The sequence below is a fragment of the Aulostomus chinensis genome, chromosome 16 (assembly GCF_037954235.1).
Source record: "Aulostomus chinensis isolate RoL2024-O1b breed Wild chromosome 16, RoL_Achi_v1.0, whole genome shotgun sequence".
Taxonomy (NCBI): Eukaryota; Metazoa; Chordata; class Actinopteri; order Syngnathiformes; family Aulostomidae; genus Aulostomus; species Aulostomus chinensis.
In genome coordinates this window covers 8,462,478-8,482,587 of record NC_141335.1, presented here as the reverse complement: position 1 = coordinate 8,482,587, position 20,110 = coordinate 8,462,478, and the positions used below count along the sequence as shown (strand labels likewise).

The 20,110-nt window shown below is 41.8% G+C and overlaps 1 protein-coding gene across 1 annotated transcript; it reads right to left on the bottom strand.

Moving 5' to 3' along the window:
- Positions 1 to 11,724: 11,724 nt before the first annotated feature.
- klf5a (Kruppel like factor 5a) lies at positions 11,725 to 18,324 on the bottom strand. The gene is made up of 4 exons (XM_086181152.1): positions 17,956 to 18,324; positions 15,957 to 17,076; positions 14,699 to 14,758; positions 11,725 to 12,381 (listed from the first exon to the last, which is right to left on the bottom strand). Exons 1-4 carry the CDS (start codon positions 18,118 to 18,120, stop codon positions 12,203 to 12,205), a joined length of 1,524 nt encoding a protein of 507 aa, XP_086037278.1. The 5' UTR covers positions 18,121 to 18,324; the 3' UTR covers positions 11,725 to 12,202.
- Between the last annotated feature and the right edge of the window lie 1,786 nt (positions 18,325 to 20,110).

Sequence of the window (20,110 nt, the reverse complement as noted above, 5' to 3'; positions counted from 1 at the left end):
GGTCAGGTAATCAATATAATTCTTACTCTTTTGATGCAATCTTGTTTTGACACCAGTCCCTTGATAAGTCTCGACACGAGAGTTTTCTTAAAGAAACTGCAGCCAAAAAAAGCAGGATGAGCTCTTTCAGATGTTTTTTTTGTTTCAAGAAAAATATGACACTTAAAAGAATGTTTGTGTTGTATTAAAACAAAAGGTTTCTGGTGTTATTGTGTTGTGAAGTCAGGGTAAGAGTGGAACTGCTGTATCTGGGAGTTTACTGCAGTAAACTCCTGAGCTGCAACACTCAAAAACAGATAATTACGGGACTTTCTTGATTACTAAAACTATGAAATCTCATTTGAATGTTTATTTCGCAACAATCCACCATCACATGCAGTTGGAATTCTGTGTCCATGTAGTGTTGTGAGATCTATGCACAACACGATGGCTCTGGTACGGAAGTTCATTTGTGCCAATAAAATAATTCAGCTCAAAACTAGTGATAAATATTCCAATGCTAAACCATAATATTCATAATGATGAGAAACATACTTAAGATTATGGCATGATTTGCTGAAATTATTATTTTTTAAAAACTCATAACTATATTTTAAAAGTTATTTAATTAAAAGCAATTGATATTAGTAACTGACTTTTACATGTTATCTGTCAATGATCCTTGCAAATCTCATAATTAGGACTCTTCATAACATGAATTTGGATTTTATTTTAGCAGATGATTATTATTTTTGTTCATAATTCAGACTGTAGCTCATAATTTTTGACTTGTGAATCTTCAAGTTATGTCTTATTATCTTGTACATTTGGTGAAGAATGATTTTATTTCAGTTTAGTTTTATACACACAAATATCTGACACTGGAGGGAAAAAAGGGGAATGAAGTAAAAGTGGGTAGATGTACACAACACATACATCAGTACTTTGAACATATGCACAAATACTATTTCACACAAACACATCCAGGTATAAATCCATATCCAAAGAAGAGAAATCATTGATATGAAAGTGATAATAAAAGACAAAATTGGAAAACAACTCAGAAGTCCAGTCCAGACCATCTGAATGATTTATCATATAAATATGGCTTTTTCATCACAGACCCATAACAACTTATCCAAATACTACAACATTTTTATCTCATTATTCATATTCAGTAATCACGATAATAATAATAATAATAATAATAATGAAGGTTGCGTTTTTCTTCCAGCGTGCAATTCGATACATTTTAAGAGCTGGATTGTTTGTTTTGTATAACATTACTCATCTGCAATGTGAAGGCACACTAGTGTTTGGTGAGATAAGTCTTTCCCAGGTTTATAACACTCGTCTCCACACTGTCTGGAGTCTCCACCCATCCTATGTGTGCAAGTTTATGACTTTGTCAGCCCATACTCGTTCAGTCAGGCACACTCATTATGTTGTAATCAGTGCTGTACGCAACACCAGACTAATGATTATATTTATGGTTTTCATTTCATATCAGAAGAGGTCAGAGATGTGTCATGAGGCATAATCCAACAACTATACCTAAATATCTATTTTTGGAAGTAAAAGACACTCCTACTAACATGCATTATTTTGTTTGTGAGGTTATATACTGTATGTATTTGTCAAAATGTATCATTCTTGATGAGGTACAATTATTAACTGGAGTCTGTGTGTTTCTATTTACACTCTGGCTGCTGCCCTGTTGCAACACATGCCTGGAGAGGAGTTGTTTGGAAAATGTCAGCCATTCGTTTTGACATGAAATATGATTTCACACACACACACACACACACACACACACACACACACACACACACACACAGCCTTTGAGAACCATTTGCAGATAAGACGGCTGGTGGACTTAAAACACGTGCGCTATTAGTCCTCGCTAACACAGGAAAGAGTTCTTTACACAAACGTGTGGACAAACTCTGCAGCCAGCATGTAGATATTTTCCTGTCAGGTGGTGTGTGTGTGTGTGTGTGTGTGTGTGTGTGTGTGTGTGTGTGTGTGTGTGTGTGTGTGTGTGTGTGTGTGTGTGTGTGTGTGCATGTGTGTGCGTGCGTGTGTGTGTTATGGGATCTAACAGCCCTCTGCTATAATTCCTGGTGGTTGCTCAGAATTGAGTCACCGTATTGACTCCTTTCTGCAAGTATCAGATAGATAGATGATAGATAGATAGATAGATAGATAGATAGATAGATAGATAGATAGATAGATAGATAGATAGATAGATAGATAGATAGATAGATAGATAGATAGATAGATAGATAGATTTCACATGGAGACAATGACTCCAAGCTGTAGTGTGTCTTTGTGTGTGTGTGTGTGTGTGTGTGTGTGTGTGTGTGTGTGTGTGTGTGTGTGTATTTGTGTGTCCTGTGTGTGCTGAGGGAGACTTTTTTCACCCACTCAGGTCACATCTAAACAACGGGACAGGGTCATGGCCGCACAGATTAAACTATTAGCATTGTGATGTTAGTAGGACTCAGGGGTGGAATCAGAACCAGCAGTTATGAATACCAGGTTTCATAGGAAATAGTTCAAATGACGCGCAGCTGCCAGAGAAGAAAGGAGAGGAGGAAGAAGAGGGGGTTTGGAGGTACATGTCTCTGACATATGTGTATGTGAGCCATGTGTTAAGTGTAGGTGTGAGGGGATATTTGGGCTGCAGCAGGGGGATTCAGGCAGGAGAGAGGCCCTTCGTCATATAATAGGATGATGTTTTATCTCATCCGAGGAAGAGGAGGGAGGCTGATTATTTTTATAAAGCAAGTCTGGCATTCTCGTCCACACACAAAACATTTCAGCCTCTTAGGCGTGTGTTGCACGTATGTAATGTACACAATCAGGCAAAGATCTGGTTAGACAGATTAGGACAAGTAGTAAGACCGTCTTTTCAACATCTATTCACAAGGAGAATTATGTGCTTATCCGTTAGCTGCAAGAGACTGCATGTCTGCGTGTACATGTGTGCGCACGTTAGGTGTAAAAACCTGTCATATTCTCGGTGCTTTTATTGTGGTGAATCAGTTTACGTACAGCGTGTTCAAATGACTCCATGGGAGGTAGTGGACGTCCGGCAGATTGTCTTAGAGGACTCAATAGCGTCGCTGCTATAGACTGGACAGGTGATCCCACTACAGACTCTCCTCAAAACACAAATAAAAAAAATGGTTAATTGATTTTGGGATTTCCCTCTTATCTCATGGCTTCAAAGACTTTTTTTTTTTGCAACTTAGCAACATGGGGGTGGGGGGGGGGGGTTTACAGGATGTTGAATCCTGCACCTGTGCTTCTTGTTTCTTGTGACATGTTTGAATGACAGAACAAACAGATACGGAGCTGGTTATTGCTCTATGTACAAGCGATACTTCACTCACAATTTTTTTTTTTTGCCTTTCAAGTACTCATAAATCAATTTCTTTAGCTCACAAAGTTGTTTTTGTCCCTCCTGCATCACTTAGAGTATTTATGACTTCAGAATGCAAAAAGAGCCACCTGTGCATATTTGGCTTGAAGCTAATGGCAACTTTCAGCTATCAACAGCAGCTATTTTTTGCCCAAAATCAAAGCTTTTGTGGATTACTGGGTGTGCAACTGGATAAAGAAGATGTGGATTATACCCTTGAGTGCTTGAGAGTTTGTAAATGGACAGTTTAGGGCACTTTTTCCATTGTTAGCCATAAATCACCATTAGCTTCAAGCTAAGCTAAGCTATGTAGCTGTCACTCATAATGCAGTAGTGAGGGGGGGGGGGGGGGGACCTTCAAGAGCTCAATACACCTCCTGTACTTGTGAGTTATTGAAATGTAAAATACACTTTTTGGGTGAAGTATCTCTTTACAAATATTCAAAAAGAATGCATTTAAGATCCTACTCATGTTATTTGTCATGACAGGACTAAGACACATGGATAAACACATTCATTCCTACATGCAATTAAGTGTATAAACCACTCAACCTGCATGTTTTAACTTGCAGGAGGAAACTGGAGGGAACCCTGGCAGAACTCTAGAGAACGTGCAAAAACCTGACACGACTCCCGCATCCTGAAATGACGCCAACAGAGTCACAGCTTTATTTCTGTAAATCTTTATGTTTAAAACCCCGGAGCTCAAACGTGAGAAACCTATTCAACGATGCATGTTTTTTATCAATAATTCCCCCCCCCCCTGCATTTTTCATTCTCTTCTATTTTTCACATCAAAATATTATTGCTCTCCACGTGAAATACAATGGGCCATTACTTTTGAGAATTAAAAAACTTGTTCCAGTCCTGACCCTCCACCTCTCCCACAACAGAAATCTACCTCAGTTCTCCCAGTGATACCTCATCGGTGCACAGTTGTGAGTAAAAGTCTGATTAATATCCTGACTGAGCGTAACACTTCAACCGAAATACATCAAATTATAAAGGTCAGATAGTCTCCACAGTGTAGCCTCATTGGGACTCTAAATTTTGGAATTCAGTTTGTCTTCCAGAAAATGAGTGATCAGTATTTAAAACAAAAGAACACAACAAGACACTATTGTGTTTTATCAGTGTCTGTGAAATGGGAGTTTTGTTATTTCAAGAGCTAAAGTTTCTCCTTAGAGATTTACATCCGACCAGAACAAAATGATTCCTCAAACATACTCTCCATACAATATGATCTTTAAGCTCCGGGTTTAAGTATTCATGTTGATTAAATTTACTTGTTTATCACCTCAAGTGTGACTCATCCAGTTATAAGAAAGTACCATATAGCTCATTTCCCAATCTACAAAACCATAAAGCATGTAATGAGACGGGAGTAAACTATTAACTGTTTAGTCAGGGAGGTGGTCAGTACAGTCAACGGTGAGCAAACAGCTGTGATTAAGTGTCTGCACATCATGTATATGGATGATATCAATATTTTTCTCCTTCTTTTCACAACTTCTGATAAGAATTCACAAAAAAAGAACTTTTTAAAACAAAAAAAGTGCTTCTTTTGTATGCTGAAATTCTGCAGGTGCAAAGATGTCTGATATGGAAGGAGGCCTAATGGCTTTGACCTTTGAACTCCATGTGGAGGAACCCACCCAGGGAATAACACGAGGGAGGTTCAGGGTTATCAGCAGGTGATAGATTTCTCGACTACGTTGTTCAATTATTACCAGAATGGTTCTTCTGAATAGTCTTTCATCTTTCTGCTTCATTCATTTATTTAACATAAACAACACACATGAATAAAAGGCACATGTATGTGAAGTTGGTTCATCCTTAATAGGACGTGTCTTCTTTTCATCTTAGTCACTGGGTGTGAAAACTTCCTGAAAACTGGAATGACATTGCTCTGTTTCTCATGGCAACGTAACAACTAAAGAATTTGAACTCGAGTCACTAAAATAACTTGCGAGAGTGAATAAAACAACATTTCAACCCTCAAAGCAGCAGCTGCTTCTGAATATTTTATGTGATAGCTCATTCTTTAAAAGTGTTTCTTTTTGTAAAAAGGGTCAACAGATGTGACAAATGCCAATTATTGGGAATCATAGAAAACTGATATGTTTAAAGTAAAAAATGAATATCCTGGTCTCAAATTGAAAATGAAACTAATTCCAAAACTCATTGATGTTGAAATCCTTTGCTAGCATGTTTAATTGTGAGAGAATTTCCTGTCAAACGAGGAGCTCCTGGTAGCGTTTCTTATGAAGTTAACAGTGCATTTTAATATATAAATCAACAAAAAAGCTCCCTTCTGTTTTAAAAAAAACAAATCAGGTATACATTTACTATTAAAAGTCAAGTCTCAGTAACTAGTTCCAATTGAGCACAACCAGATTGTGGCGCTGAAAGAAGAATTACTCTGTCTGATCTCGAGTGTTGATTGCCGAATACTCAGCATGTGTGTCTAATCAGATGGTGTTGTGGGCGGGACTTTCCAAGGGACCGCTGAGAGGTGACTAAAGGCAGGCCACCGTTACACAGCCAGAGTAACACATTTTTAAATCAATTTATTACATCAACAATCTGATTAAAGAAATACTGATTCCAATAATCTCAAGAATGCTGATTATCAGATCAGATATCCATCAGACTCATAAACACTCAACCTCCTATCATAAAGTCATTATCGTGATAAACAGCAATTAGAGTGTGTGTGTGCGTGCGTGTGTGTGTGTGTGTGTGTTGATCGAGCTACTGCCTGCTTACCCTGTTTTAAGGTGATGAGGCACGGATATGGCATCAACAACACACACACACACACACACACACACACACACACACACACACTGTGTCAGGCTTTTATCTCAATAGATCATCAGATAAACAACATTCATTTTCCTTCCACGTGAAAAAAAAACCAGGACCTCGGTTATGGCCCCGTTACCTTTAGGTTTTGGTCAAGGCCCTGATATCGTGCACACATATTGCAGAACAAGGAGCAGCATGGCTCAGAGGTAAAGTGGCCGCCCAGCAACCGAAGGGTCGCTGCTGGTAGGCTGTCGAAGTATCGTTAAGCAAAATACCAAGCCCCTAATTGCTCCTGCCTCTCGCCCAATGTCAGCTGGGATAGGCTCCCCTCGCGACCCTTAATGGATAAGCGGTATAGAAAACAGATGAATGCATGGATATCATGGAACATGTTTACCCTGCTCTCGTGTTAAAATGGCTGATTAGAAAAAGGCCTATTGGCATTTTGCTTTGCCTTCATTATCCAGTGAGTCACTGGGGATGTTAGTCAGTCCCAGTTTAACGAGGGTTGTTATTTTGCCCTGATATCAGTGTCGTTTTCCTTCTTTTCCCCTGTGCCTATCTTGCTGCCTTCAAGTATCCTTCAGTTACAGATAGTACAGCAGCAAGCTGGAGCCTCCAGGTCTAAACAGTATCCACCCATCTAAGCTTGTAATAAACTGATAAAATACGCATTTATGAATGAATAAATGTCTACCTTTGTTCATATCTGTTCAGGTATATGTTCCAATCCAAATTAACAGGATTTAACAATTAACCACATGATCAAAAGTACACAAAACTTAGTGTAATCCAAACATAAACCTCGATAGATAATTCATATAAGTAAATAAATACATAAAACATTCACTCAACATGTCACTGTGTTAGATGTAGCTCGAACAGATTATTATCAGGTTAGTCATCTGTCCCATTCTCGTTCTTGCAATCTTTTAAGAATGCCTTCAAGGAAATTCTTTTCAAGGATGAACTGAAAGGTTTTAGGTGGTCAAAGGTCAAGGTCATGGGACAAAACCTTAAAGAAGATATCACGGCACAATAAAATGATTTACATGTTAACATGAGTTGAGGTTGTGGGGAGATGGAGCCAGTTCCAAGTGGCATCTGGCGAAAGATGGGGTAAACTCACTAAACCTGTATAGCAGACTTAAAACTGAGTTTAACTCCACTTAGAAGATAAAAGATGTTTGGAAAGTTTTGATCACAGTGAAATTCACAGCATCAGATCATTTTAACTGACCGCCAACGCTGATCCTAAAATTCAAAGGATCTTTCAAGTCCACGCAATCTGTTCCTCAAAAAGATTTAAGTCTTTGTCTTATAGAAAGTTTGGTGATATCTGATCTCATCAGTTAAACAATAACAGTGAGGACAGAAAACACATCTGATACGAAATCATACTCAGGTACCAAATCAGGTTTTCCTGCAGTCTGGATGAGGCCATTTGTAGATATATACAGTACAGATGCTGAGCCATCAGTCCCCCACAGTGGTTTGAAAGTACAAGAAGTACTCAGCCATCACACTGAGGCTTCGATTCTTTTGTTTTTAAACCTTTAATTTCTAGCTGCTGAGTAGCTCACCTGAGACAACATTTTTTAAAACACACGTAGCGTCTTGGAATGAAACCCTTCTCAATTTCAGATATTATCTTTAACTTTGTGATAGCATGTCAGCTGTTGCGGGATGTTGTGGGACAATCTCTGATAACAACATGTTCTATTCTGAGAATGCTGGGTAGGGTTGACTTTGGAGCCTGTTGCATATGTGTGTGTATGTGTGTGTGTGTGCGTGTGTGCGTGTGTGTGCGTGTGTGTGTGTGTGTGTGTGCGTGCGTGTGTGTGTGTGTGTGTGTGTGTGTGTGTGTGTGTGTGTGTGTGTGTGTGTGTGTGTGTGAACGAGTGTGTCTGTGTCTATCCGGGCTCCCCGTGGTCATTCTATTGGTCTTCTGAGTGGGTGGTCTGTTCCAAGAGAGGAGCACTGGAAACATTACACCTACATATGCACGCACACACACACACACACACACACACACACACACACACACACACACACACACACACACACACACACACACAAAGGGAAACTGGGAATCACACCAACGCAGCACAGCAGAGGGTGGAGCAGGCAGGAGCCGTCTTCCAGATGTGTGACATTAATTTAGCTGATCTAAAACATGAACCGGTAGCTCCCACTCACTCATCACCAAAAAGTATGTGTGTGTGTGTGTGTGTGTGTGTGTGTGTGTGTGTAGTCTTTCCAGTCATACACACTTAACTTTTCAATATACCTGAAAGTTTTTTTTTCCCATAAGTTCTGTATGATTTTGTGTGACTAGGTGAGAGGAGGAGTTAAAATGAAGAGGTGGAAGAAAAGGTGGAGCAGAGAGGGCTGGAAGGAGACGAGGTGGATGATGAAAAAGGGGAAAAGATGAGGAGTGGAGCAGGTTATGAGAACACGATCCACTCTGACCCACGGATCAGCGCCCTGGACGTTCATACAATACATTCCACCGGGGAGGAGAAGGGGGATACGGTGCATGGAAAGAAAAAGAGAGACAGAAAAAAATGAAATTAAATAAGAAGAGCGGAGGAGGAGAATGAGAGGAGATGTAGGAGGACGGAAGTGGTTGATTGGGTCCCCCTAGAGATTCTTTTGTTTAGATTGTTCCGAATTTCACTTCTTTCACTCTCTCCCGTCCACCTCCCTGTTTTTCGGACATCTGAGGTAGATTACAACAGAGACCCCGGGTCACATTTATGACTTAAACCAAGAACATATGGTGTGTGCGCGCGTGTTTGTGTGTCCATCTCATTGCAGTGGGATTCCCCTCGGTTCCCAGAGTGGTGGTCCACTTTATTTTCTTGTCCATTGTCTCTTGCTGGGATATCAAAGGACTATTGTTTGTTGATCAGCGAGGGTGCTGCAGGTTACTCGCAGGTCCCGAAGGAGAGCGCTTCACCTCTGCACCACTTCTTCCCTCCTTCTTATCTTCTCTTTTTTTTTAACACACTGAACGTTCCTGAAAAAGAAAATATCCAAGTCACGGACGATCAGCTTCTCCAGTTACGATCGAAGACACACAGGAAGTGACCGTCGAGTGTCTTAGAGCAAGAACCCCCCCCCCCCCCATTTTCTGCTGATGAGAAGGTTGGCACCAGCATGGCAGCCTCCACATTGTGAGTGTGTGTGTGAGTGTGTGCGTGTGTGTGAGGGTGGATAAGGCCAAACTGGAAAGTGCTCTGAATGCCATTAAAGTGGAAAGGCACCATATGAAACCAGCCCATTTACCAATAAGTGATATTAATGTGTTGTTATTTAGGCAATAACTGCTCATATGATGATTCCCCCCCCCCCAGAATTCTGGATGTAATCAGATCAAATGTAATAACTTACCAAAGTGTATGAACCAACTACAGAGGAGCTGAGTGGAGCAACATATTCTAGTCATTAAACATTCAACAGCTCTTGACAACTTCATATCTAAGTGTAGAATCTTTTTGTTAAATCAAAAACACACGTAGCCTTCACAGCTGTTGGATTTTACTACAGTACTTCTACTGTAACCTTACGTTACGACGCATACTTTCACCTACACACCTCAATCACACAATGTCACTCAGCTCTAACTACATTTACTATGACTATCTTGGTATTGTGCAATGGTTCGATTTATATTTATGTTGCTTGTATTCACTGTTTGGTCATTGTTTGAGCACCTTTTGGTTTCTTGTAACTACATATACCTGAATGATTATTTGTTATTTTTGTTACTATAATACTATATTTTACCTGAATGATTATTTGTTATTTTTGATACTATGAAACTATATTTTACGCTGTAAAATACAGTTTTATCATGTAATAACTCACTACATTGTGCAAAAGAAATGATCATGTTACTGGTTCCTAAATTTCGGTAAGTTATTACATTATTGATCAATATTAATTGAAGAATTGAATAATATATGACATTACCAGCTGCTACAGGAGGCTTTTTTTCCTTCTTCTTCTTCTTCTTTTTTAAAACGTGGCACATGTTCCACCCTATCTGCGATGAATGGTTCACACCCTGTTCAAGATACCACCATTATATCAACCTCTTTGGCAAAAAACCTCAACGTACTAAGTACTTCAATCACTGCCACACCTAAGACACTGAGTCACTGAGGCAGGTGAAAGAAGTAATTAGCCCATAAATATCAAGACAAGAGAGCATCGGTAAAATTGTCAGTTGACTTTATTAGGCTTCACTCAGTTGAAGAAAAAAACAACTTTTGTCTTTGGAACGTTTAACCACTGGAAGAAAAAAAAAACAACAACAACAAAAAAGATCTACAAAATAAGTTGCTGGAAGGACAATATATAAAACAATTGCATTAAAATATCTTTGACAAGTAAACAAATGGAAAAAAAAAGGCTCAAATATTTTTGGATGCAGGGCATTTTCCTCTTTTTTTGCCCCCGTAGTTTACAAAAGAAAGCTAAAAACAAAAGAGGAACTATTTATTTACAGTGCATATATTTACATTAAGGCATTTATTTGCTGGGGAGGAAGATGGTTTCTACACAATCAAATAAATAGTCAGATCTACCATGATACATTACAGTGCTATATTATCTTGTTGTCACCTGCAGTAAATGAACAAATACAGTTTACAGGTGCAGGAAGAAAAAAAAACACACAGGTGTGTATTAGCATTTGTTCAATTGACTGATAGAGCCGAGTTAGTCGGAGAGGGAAGACTCTCAGGAGGAAAAAGTCTGACTTTAATCCAAACATTTTTACGTTGTTTGTGAAGTAGTCAAATTACAATGGTTGATTAGTTCTGTTCTTTTAATCCAAGAGATTCAAACGGAAAAAAAAAACCAGCACCATGTGTGTTTAAAGGACATTTGATCACAGGCTCTGCTAGCGTTGAACGAAAGCACATAAACCAGAGAAGGAGGCACTTAATAAGGTGGTGATGATGATGAGGATGAGGATGATGATGATGATGATGATGCTTTGGCTAAAGAAGTAAAAGCTCTGGATTATGGAGACGCTTGATGCTGACATCAAGTACAGTCGCTCTTGTTTGATCTCTGAACGAAGATACGTCATATTTCTCAATCCATCGAAACACAAACTGAATTATTCATCCGCTAATTGCTGCTCTTTAGCAACTCTTCTCAGATCTATTCTCTACTATCAAAAATCCTTCTCTCCCTCACCTCCCCCCTTCGCTATCCCATTTTACTGCTCTATCCTCCCCCCTTTCTCTCTCTCCCTAGAGTATGAATGCCTTCAATTTTTAATATCTGAACAGCAGTGATTTATGTGGCGTTCACAGAAATTCAGTCCAGTGGTGATAAGGATCGTCCAGTGGTGACTGAGATGCATCAGACGAGATTACCAATTCTAGTGCAAACCGAAAGGAGTTGGTAAAAAAAAGAAAAAAAAAAGAAAGAAGGTAAACAAAGATTTGGCTTGACTAGTTCTGCAAACAAAAGATGCTCCTTTGATGTTTTGTTTTTTTTTCTTAAATGAAGCCAGTTAGAATTGAAACACAAAAATGACAAGTGCTTTCATTGCAGTCACACACACACACACACAAGTCCAAAAGGACTGGAAACATATTTTGAAGCTACCACTTTCTTTTTTCTTTTTTTTTGTTGTTGTTTTTTTTTTTTTTGTATTTTCCCAAAAGAAAGCAAGTGTATCTGGAGGTTTAAGGGACCAGGAACTTTGTCTGGTCATGGTCTTTCTACTTTACATCCTCCTAATTGTTCCACTCTAGCTGGAGAGCAACACCTTTGTTGGGCTATCGTACCGTGATAGCAGCACCAGGAGGAGCTGTGGTGTCAGTGAACGCCGCTCTGCCATCAAGCAGCTTGTAACATTTGTGGAACATTTGTGAGTACTTTATATGTTGCTGTTGTTGCATGAGTCAAGATAGTGCTTGTGTATTCGTTGCATTTCCACGCGTGTGGATGCGGTCGCTGCTAGTTCTGGTGTCTCTTCATGTGCAGGGCCAAGTGGTCGGATCGGGAAAAAGAACGCGAGCAGACAGCGCACTGGAAGGGTTTGGCGCCTGTGTGCTTCCGGTAATGACGCGTCAGCTCATCGGAACGAGCAAAACGCCAGTCGCAGCTGTCCCACGTACACCTGTAAGGCTTCTCACCTGCAGGAGAGGAGAAAGTATACGTGAGTGACCTTTTATAAAAAAAGAAGAAAACAAAAGCAAAAAGTGTATGATGTCTTATTAAAATAGATGCACTGATCTGCAGTGACTCATACAGTTGGATTAGGGGGAACTAGAAAAACAGGTTTACTGAAAAGTGCAGTTGTCTAACAGCATTTACAGCCGCAGCGCTGTCACAGTCATTCGTCAAGCACAGAACTTCCCATGGGCGACTAGCCTGTGCCTCAGCGCCTTTCCCCTTGTGTACGTACTCTTGTGTAATGAGCTACGCGTCTCTGTCACTCTGTCATTTTAATAATCTTCCGCTGGAACTCAGAGTGCTATGTGAAAACGAGTGTGACCTGTCTCCTCTAAGTTAAACTCCTGAAGTTCCCTCCCGGGTCCTCTCTTACGTAAGGGCCTCATTATGACCCACGGCTCACCTGCTAGATGTAACAATGGGCGGTGGACCAGGTTCTGAATCTGCTCATCCAAATTATCTCTGTCAGGATCCATCTATGGGTTTGGAGCTCTGTTCTCACTGGGATTAATGTCTAACAAAGAAATTTAGACCCCAAAGTTGCTTGACTGGGCCTTTAAAAAGAGTTGCAGTGGATAATCAGTTTTTGTCACGAGTACCGTCAAAGTAAAAAATATTTAAATTTCACCATGAATATAATAAAAGCTAGATTATAGTACAGTTTACATGACTAAATAATGAATACGTTATAATAAAAGCACCACCTTTGGCATCTATGATGTCTTTGCAGTACTGTCCATTAGATATTTCTTTATAAATCTATTAAAACCCTAGATGACGCAGGTATCATGTGACCTTAAAGGCAGAACGACCCGTATGTTGCATCGGGTCTAGACCAATGAAAACATTTTGTAGTTCCTGCTGGGGTTTTCCTATGTAATTACTATTTATAAAGCAATCTGCGCGCTAAATTCTACAGGGGGGAAATAAGCTAATATGTTTTTTTCCTTTCCATTTTAGTTTAGTGAGTGAACCAACTGGTTACAAAGGCAAAGCGAGCTCTTCATTCTGGCTAAAACAACAGCAGCACATTAACCCCACAACAACCAAACCAAACACAATGTGAGGAAAGATTGAAAAGAGGTAGAGAAAGACAAGGAATAAACTGGGAGGAGTGTTCAGTTTTGCAAACACATGTATGCACACACAAACACACACACACACACACACACACACTTAGACACACACAAACAATCAAGGTAATGGATGTTGATGGAGATTAGAGTGGGAACTCCCACAGGGACCCAAAATGCATTAGGAATCATCTCATACAGATTACTGACAGGTGTGTGTATGAGTGTGTGTGTGCGCGTGTGTATGCGAGCATGTACGTGTGCATTCAAGCAGCCGAATAAGACAAGTAGAATGAGTAACAGACAAAGATAGAAATAGAGGTGGGGGTGGGGGGTTGCCCACAGAGAGTTGAAGGTGGAAGGGGGATGATGAGTGAAAAACAAGAAAAAGAAAAAAAAAAGAAAAAGGAGAGAGAGGTAAGTGAGACTGACGATGATAGAAATTGTCCCTCTTCATGTGTCTTGTTCTCATCTTGAGGTCTGTAATAATCAGCCCGCAGCATGAATGACGCCACGTCTAATTGTTGTGTCATGTTCCTCTATCCTAAAATGCAAAGCAGGCAAAGCAAATACCTGAATGAGCAGATTCTGGAGCAGGTCATAGACAGAAAGTTAGGAGTGTGTTTGAGTGCGTTTGAGTGTGTGTGTGTGTGTAGCGAGGAATGAGCAGGAGCTTTTGTTTAGTTAGCTGGATCGAGGTGGAGCAACAACACCTAAGAGCTTGTTTGTTGATTTTGCTCATCCGAAACAACCAGTAGTAAACGTGAAAGATGAGAAATGGACTATAGAGACGCAGAACAAGGTGACCTAAGATATTTGCGTAGCTGCACTGAGAGATCTTATTTTTATATTTGTCATGGGAAACTAGCTTAGAAAAGTCAATCAGAATGTTTAAAAGTCCGAACAGGGTGCAGGGTTCCTGTTTGAGATGGCACCACACGTCTGGTCTGGCGCTGACCACATAGTCTGAGAGTCATCCCCTGGCAGAAGTGTGTCACTTCCACCTGTTTTGATGGAATAGTATATTGGGCAGAGGATGGAAATGGGGTAGGGTACATTTACACACACATGCCAAGAACACAACACTCTGCCTAGCAACATGGTGCCAGCGCAGATACAGAAATACGAGTCGCGTGGGCAGCGTCATTTGTTTTTTGACAGGTCCCGTTTAAAAAAAATTGCATTCACTAGATGAAGATCTTACCCGTGTGAGTCCTGAGGTGGGCTTTCAGATGAGACGACTTGGTGTAGACCTTCTTGCAGCCTGACAGGGAGATAAATGCAAACAGACGGCTTAATCCAAATCCAAATAATTCACATGTGCCAGATATGTATTTACCCATTAAACTGAGCCATGGAATGCTAGAAATCTCAAGTAATGCAGAACAGAAGTTGTTTTGAGAGCGATAGTCGATGTTTGTTTTGTAGAAACAGAAAAACTGGTTTGATTTTGTTTTGAAGGTGACATGGGACTTCGGTAAACCTGGCACGCACAATCTTCTGCGACATTAAATTTGGCGTATTTACAGAGAAACTCATCCGACCGCATGCCAGTTTTAACACACAACACGTCTTTGTCAAAAACTTGACGACACCTGTTAGCTTGACATCAAAGTTGAGAGAGTCAAAAAAAAAAAGAAAAAAAAGAGGAGGTCACCAGACGAGCTGGTTTTCTGTTTTGTTATGAGTTTCATGTGAATTAATAGTGAACAGCTGCAGTGGTGTGACTAATTCACACTGGGCTAAAAGTGTGGAAATGATGGGATCTGCTTCATTTGACTTTACAGCAGTTAGACGTGTGCAAACATGCAGCAGGAGGCTCGGCTTAAGCCAATTCTACACGCTGCCACAGGCTACCTGATGGTACGTGTCCCACCGAGTAGCTGCACATCGTCAGTGTGTGTGTGCGTGTGTGTGTGCGTAGCAGTTTTTGAAAAAGGATTTTCATATACACAACATCAAGTGTGCAAATATGTGGGATCAAATGACTTTCGTAGCTCATAATTAGCATGTTAAATGCACGCAACTGACAAATGGGCCTATTCATTCAACACAAACACGCACACAGTTACACACCACAATCATACCCGCGATGACTTTAAAGCCACAACAATCTGTGAGAGCTCACGGCTGAGAGCGCCAGAGCTGCTTGAGGTGTGATAATAAATGCAGAGCAGGAGATTTAATTAAAAGGTCTGCCTCTCTGCCGAGCCTCGGCTAGATCTTATGACTCATCGGCCTGGGAAAGTCATTCACAACACAGCATATAATTTCAAAAAAATGCACAGGCGCCTTAAATAAGACTGGTTTTCTTCAAGCTGACCTTTTCTGAGTGACCAGATATCCACCTGACCGCAGCTCAGAGTAAAAATAAACAGAGCAGTGACAACGAGTAGGCGCACGCACACACACACATGCGCGCACGCACACGCACAGTTGTGGATGTGTGTTTTAGTTCTAACCTGGATAATCACAGTGGTGGATGCGTCGCTTCTCCAGGTCCGGGTTGTTCCTCCGGTTGTAGCGGACAGGCACTGTGGTCTGAGCCGGGGTTGGGGCTGGGGTTGATGCAGGGGCATGTGGAAGTGGTGCAGCCTGGCCCTGGACTGATGGGGGACCTGACGTGAGAGGGAGGGCTAAGCTGTCTGGCGCCAGGCTTGGGCCGGCGGGGCCGAGTCCAGGGGTGCTACCTGCCAGTTTGGAGGCGATGGTGGCTGCATATGAGGGAGGAGGAGACATGGTGTGGAGAAGCTCCTTCTGCCTGTCGGGGCTGCCAGGCTCCGAGCTGGGCGGGGAGGGAGGCAGGTAGGGCATCTGTTGCTGCTGCTGCTGCTGCTGCTGCTGCTGCTGGAGGAAGTGGGGGTGTGTCTGAGCGTGAGGATGCGTGTATGCCCCCCCACCAGCTAAGCCGCAGTAGGCAGCTTTACCAGTCTGCTCTTGCTGAGAACTATGGAAGGGCGTGTGGAGTGAGGAGGTGTGCTGTATCTGCTGCTGCTGATGATGATGATGATGATGCTGAGCCTCCATACCATTGCCATGGTGATGGTCCAAGCCAGAGTTGAGGAGCTGAAACAGTGAGCTGCCGTTGTCATGGTGGTGGAGCGCATGTTGCTCAAACTGTGATGACATTTTCTGTTTGACAAAGATTTCTTCACCTCCTGCCTGATTGAAAGCACTGGTGAAATCTGGTAACCCTGTTAATGTCATATTTACAGCTGAAGTTTCCATGGCGATGCTGCCAGGGGTGTGCCCAGAGGTGGTGCAGCTACTCGTGGGTGTAGTATTGGGGCAGTGTGGTGGCTGGAGGTTAGGAGAGAAGCACGGGGCGGCGGTTTCTGTCTTGACTTGGATGAGATCGTTGTGGTTCTGGTGCTGAGGCGGCCGCGCCTGCTGACACAAGCCCACCCTTAGGTAAGCGAAGTCAGGGAGGTAAAGATTCATGTTGAGGGTGTATGGAGCCCCAGCGTGATCGTCAGGGAAGAACTGATCCATCCCATCTCTGTGGGACTTCTGTTGGCTGTCCGCAGGATTTGGAAGAGGAAGAGGCTGAGGGGAGAGATACCTGTCCAACTCACACTTCACCTGTGAATAAACACAAACACACACACACACACATTAAAAAAAAAAAGTTCATTTTATTTGGAGCTTCACATGACACGCTGGAAAACGACTCAGAGGTGCTATTTTGAGAGGACAAAGGTCTGACGGGACAGTCACCACTAAAACATTTATCAAGTAGTCATCAATAGGCGTCTGCCACATTCCCACTCTGCTTGCAAGGCTGAACTCAAAAACCCGGCAGTGGCGGATCAAGCCAGGCGGGAGTGAAATAACCTCATGGAATATTACCCATCACAGGTGAAGAACTTAACGTTTGTGGCACATTTTCCTGTGAATCTAACAGATTCAAAGTGTAAAAGTTGCCTGAGCCCTGCAGCAGAGGATGAAACAGCAACATGAAAGGGAATGGGGGAAACACCCATGCCTCCCTGTCCGCAGCAGCAGCAGCAGCAGCACCGACAGCAGCAGTCTGGGGATGGGCTGCTATTTCTAGGCTACTGATCCTACCAGCTGTTTGAAAGACCCCCACTCTCTCTCTCTCCCTCCCTCACTCTCTCTCTCTCTCTCCTCTCCTGCACAAGTTCCCTGCTTACAGAGTTAACGGGACCTTTCTGTCCGAGCCTGGAGTCAGTTGTTGGCGTGGTATGATGTGGGGGGAAAGAGACGCCAAAGAGGGGGAGACCAACAACTGGTGTCCAGCTGGCTCAACAGAAAACATGCGGTGATTTCCAGGCGGCTCCACCTCGCAGTGTTACTCGCTTATTTACCGCAAATGATGCAAAATAAATCAGATCATGCAACAAAAAAAGGCCGTTTTAGATTAAAAGGCCAGCAAGGAGAAGAAAAACAGTCTGCCACGCCCATTCAATGAACACTGTCTGTTCCATCAGTAATAATTACCTGCGTGTAGTCATTTTGTCCAGTTTTGTCCGTTTCTGTGCTCTTGCAATCCAAGCCGAACAACGCCGAATCCTCCAGGGGGAATCCAGCGGGTAAAGGCGCTTTCTGCAGCGGATAGAAGGGATCCTCCTGCCCGCCGCCGCTCATCGTGAGTGCCGCGGCCATGAAGCTCCGACGCAGACCTTTCGCTCGTTCGACCTGTTATGCAAAGAGGAGGATGCTACGGCGCGGTGGGAAGGGAGTGGAGTCGACGAGGCGGAGTGCGTGTGTCGGTGGACGACTCTGCTACATCTCTCTCCACTTGTTTCATCGCCTCACCGGCCCACCATCCGTTTTCTATGTGCCGTCGTAGGGCGGAGCGGCCCAGTGTAAATACAGCACAAGCCCCGCCCACTCAACCTTTAAAAAGGCTTTGATCATTCATTCATTCACTGGCCACCGCCCTACGCGCCATCTCAATGTATAGGGACACTGGTGAAGTGTGTAGCAGCGAGGAAGCACATTCATGAAAGATCATGAAGATTGAATAAGTACACATTTTTACAAATTTTAAAAATAAAGCATGACTTTTCACATCCATAAAGAAAAAAATACAATACTATCTGCCTGCACGGAAAAAAAATTAGAAATGCTTTTAAAAACTAATGGCGAGTGGTTTGATTAAAGGAAAATTGATTCTTTCTGAGTAGGTCCTATCTAAAGCACACGTAAGAGACACGGAGGTATTTGTGAACCAAATGAACACAACTTTTCTCCAACGACGTACTTTTGATTATTCTCCGTTGAAAGTTTTGTTCAATTTGCAGAACTTCTCCAGGTTTTTCACAGCCATATGAAGCCTGAACTAAAGAGAATAACTGTCTCATTTCAGGTGAGATGAGACATAAATCCTGAGCAAATGCATACTTGTTAATTAATAAGTGGTTTTACAGGAAACAAAGACGCTTTTTTGTTAACTGCATCATTATAGGTACGTTGGAAGACATCAAACTCTACCTAAAAGGCCGGTGTTGAAAATATATAATGATGAAGAAAGTGATTGAATATTGGACTATGAAACAAAACTGGCCAGAAATTAAAGCCTGTCTGGCAGTTGCTTCCCAGTGCTGCCAGGTAACACATGCACACACACACAAAAAGCACAAAGCTGAACAACAAAGTATCTCCTCTTGGGGCTTTTCTCAACAAATTCTGACAGAAAAGGTGGATTTTCATAGTTTGTAAAAAGGCGCCAACTAGTGCCCTAATTTTGCACAAAGTTTCAAAATGAGCAAAACAACTGAGCTCAGCACACAATTAGTAAAACACAGCCAGCGGGCATTGATAAATCTGATCATTTGAGAACATAAACATCTGGTAGTGTTCTGTACTAACTTCTGGTACCTCAAAGCAGCAAGCAGGGGTTTCGTGCACCAGGTTACAGAAATGTGGGACTCCTCTGCTAATTTATTTGCGAATCACTCACACACACACACACACACACACACACACACACACAGAGTCAAGGAGGATGTTGGACATTTTTTAGAATTAAAAGGAAATTGACGGAAATGCACATTTGCTATTATTATTCTAAATCTACATCGCATATTTTCATCGCACTTTGGCACCTTACAATTCCTTTGGAGGAATGGCAACTCCTCCAATTTCAGCGGGTCCTAATGAGTAAACAAATCAGGCACTGAATCAAGACGTGAAGAACATTCGCTCCGGTGTTGTCTCTTTTCCATTTCTGTCATAAGGCGAGTTCAAACTGTTATGCGTTGTGAAATATTTTCGAATCTCCTGAATCAAAACAGCTGAGGGGAAAAGTCTCAAATATAGACAGAATGAAATGCAACATTACAAACTGCAGCAGTCAAGTTCTCGGGCCAAGTTTAATGTGACACCAATAAGAACGTGGCTCTGAAATGATAAAGGTATGCGGACTATGTCTATATTTAAAGCCTAAGGAGTCTCAGCTCGTGCAAATCAAAGGCTAAAGTTCCTGCGATGCTGTTTGTCTGTAACCCCTAGTAGCAAACCTGGAAAAGATGAGGAAATAATGATAGACAGACCTAATAAAATGCACGACTGCCAGGAAAGAAGAATTCTTGGGCAGTCAGTTAGTTAGGAATGTGTACCCGGTGGAAGGTAAAACCTCTGATTTTGGACC

Bases quoted from the DNA above. Each gene is read 5' to 3' on its own strand.
- klf5a (XM_086181152.1), bottom strand. From the start codon at position 18,120: ATGGCCGCGGCACTCACGATGAGCGGCGGCGGGCAGGAGGATCCCTTC. The intron at 17,077-17,955 runs GTAATTATTACT...GTTTATTCACAG, and splicing joins GACAAAATGACTACACGCAG to GTGAAGTGTGAGTTGGACAG. The intron at 12,382-14,698 runs GTAAGATCTTCA...CCTCTCCTGCAG, and splicing joins CCACCTCAGGACTCACACGG to GTGAGAAGCCTTACAGGTGT.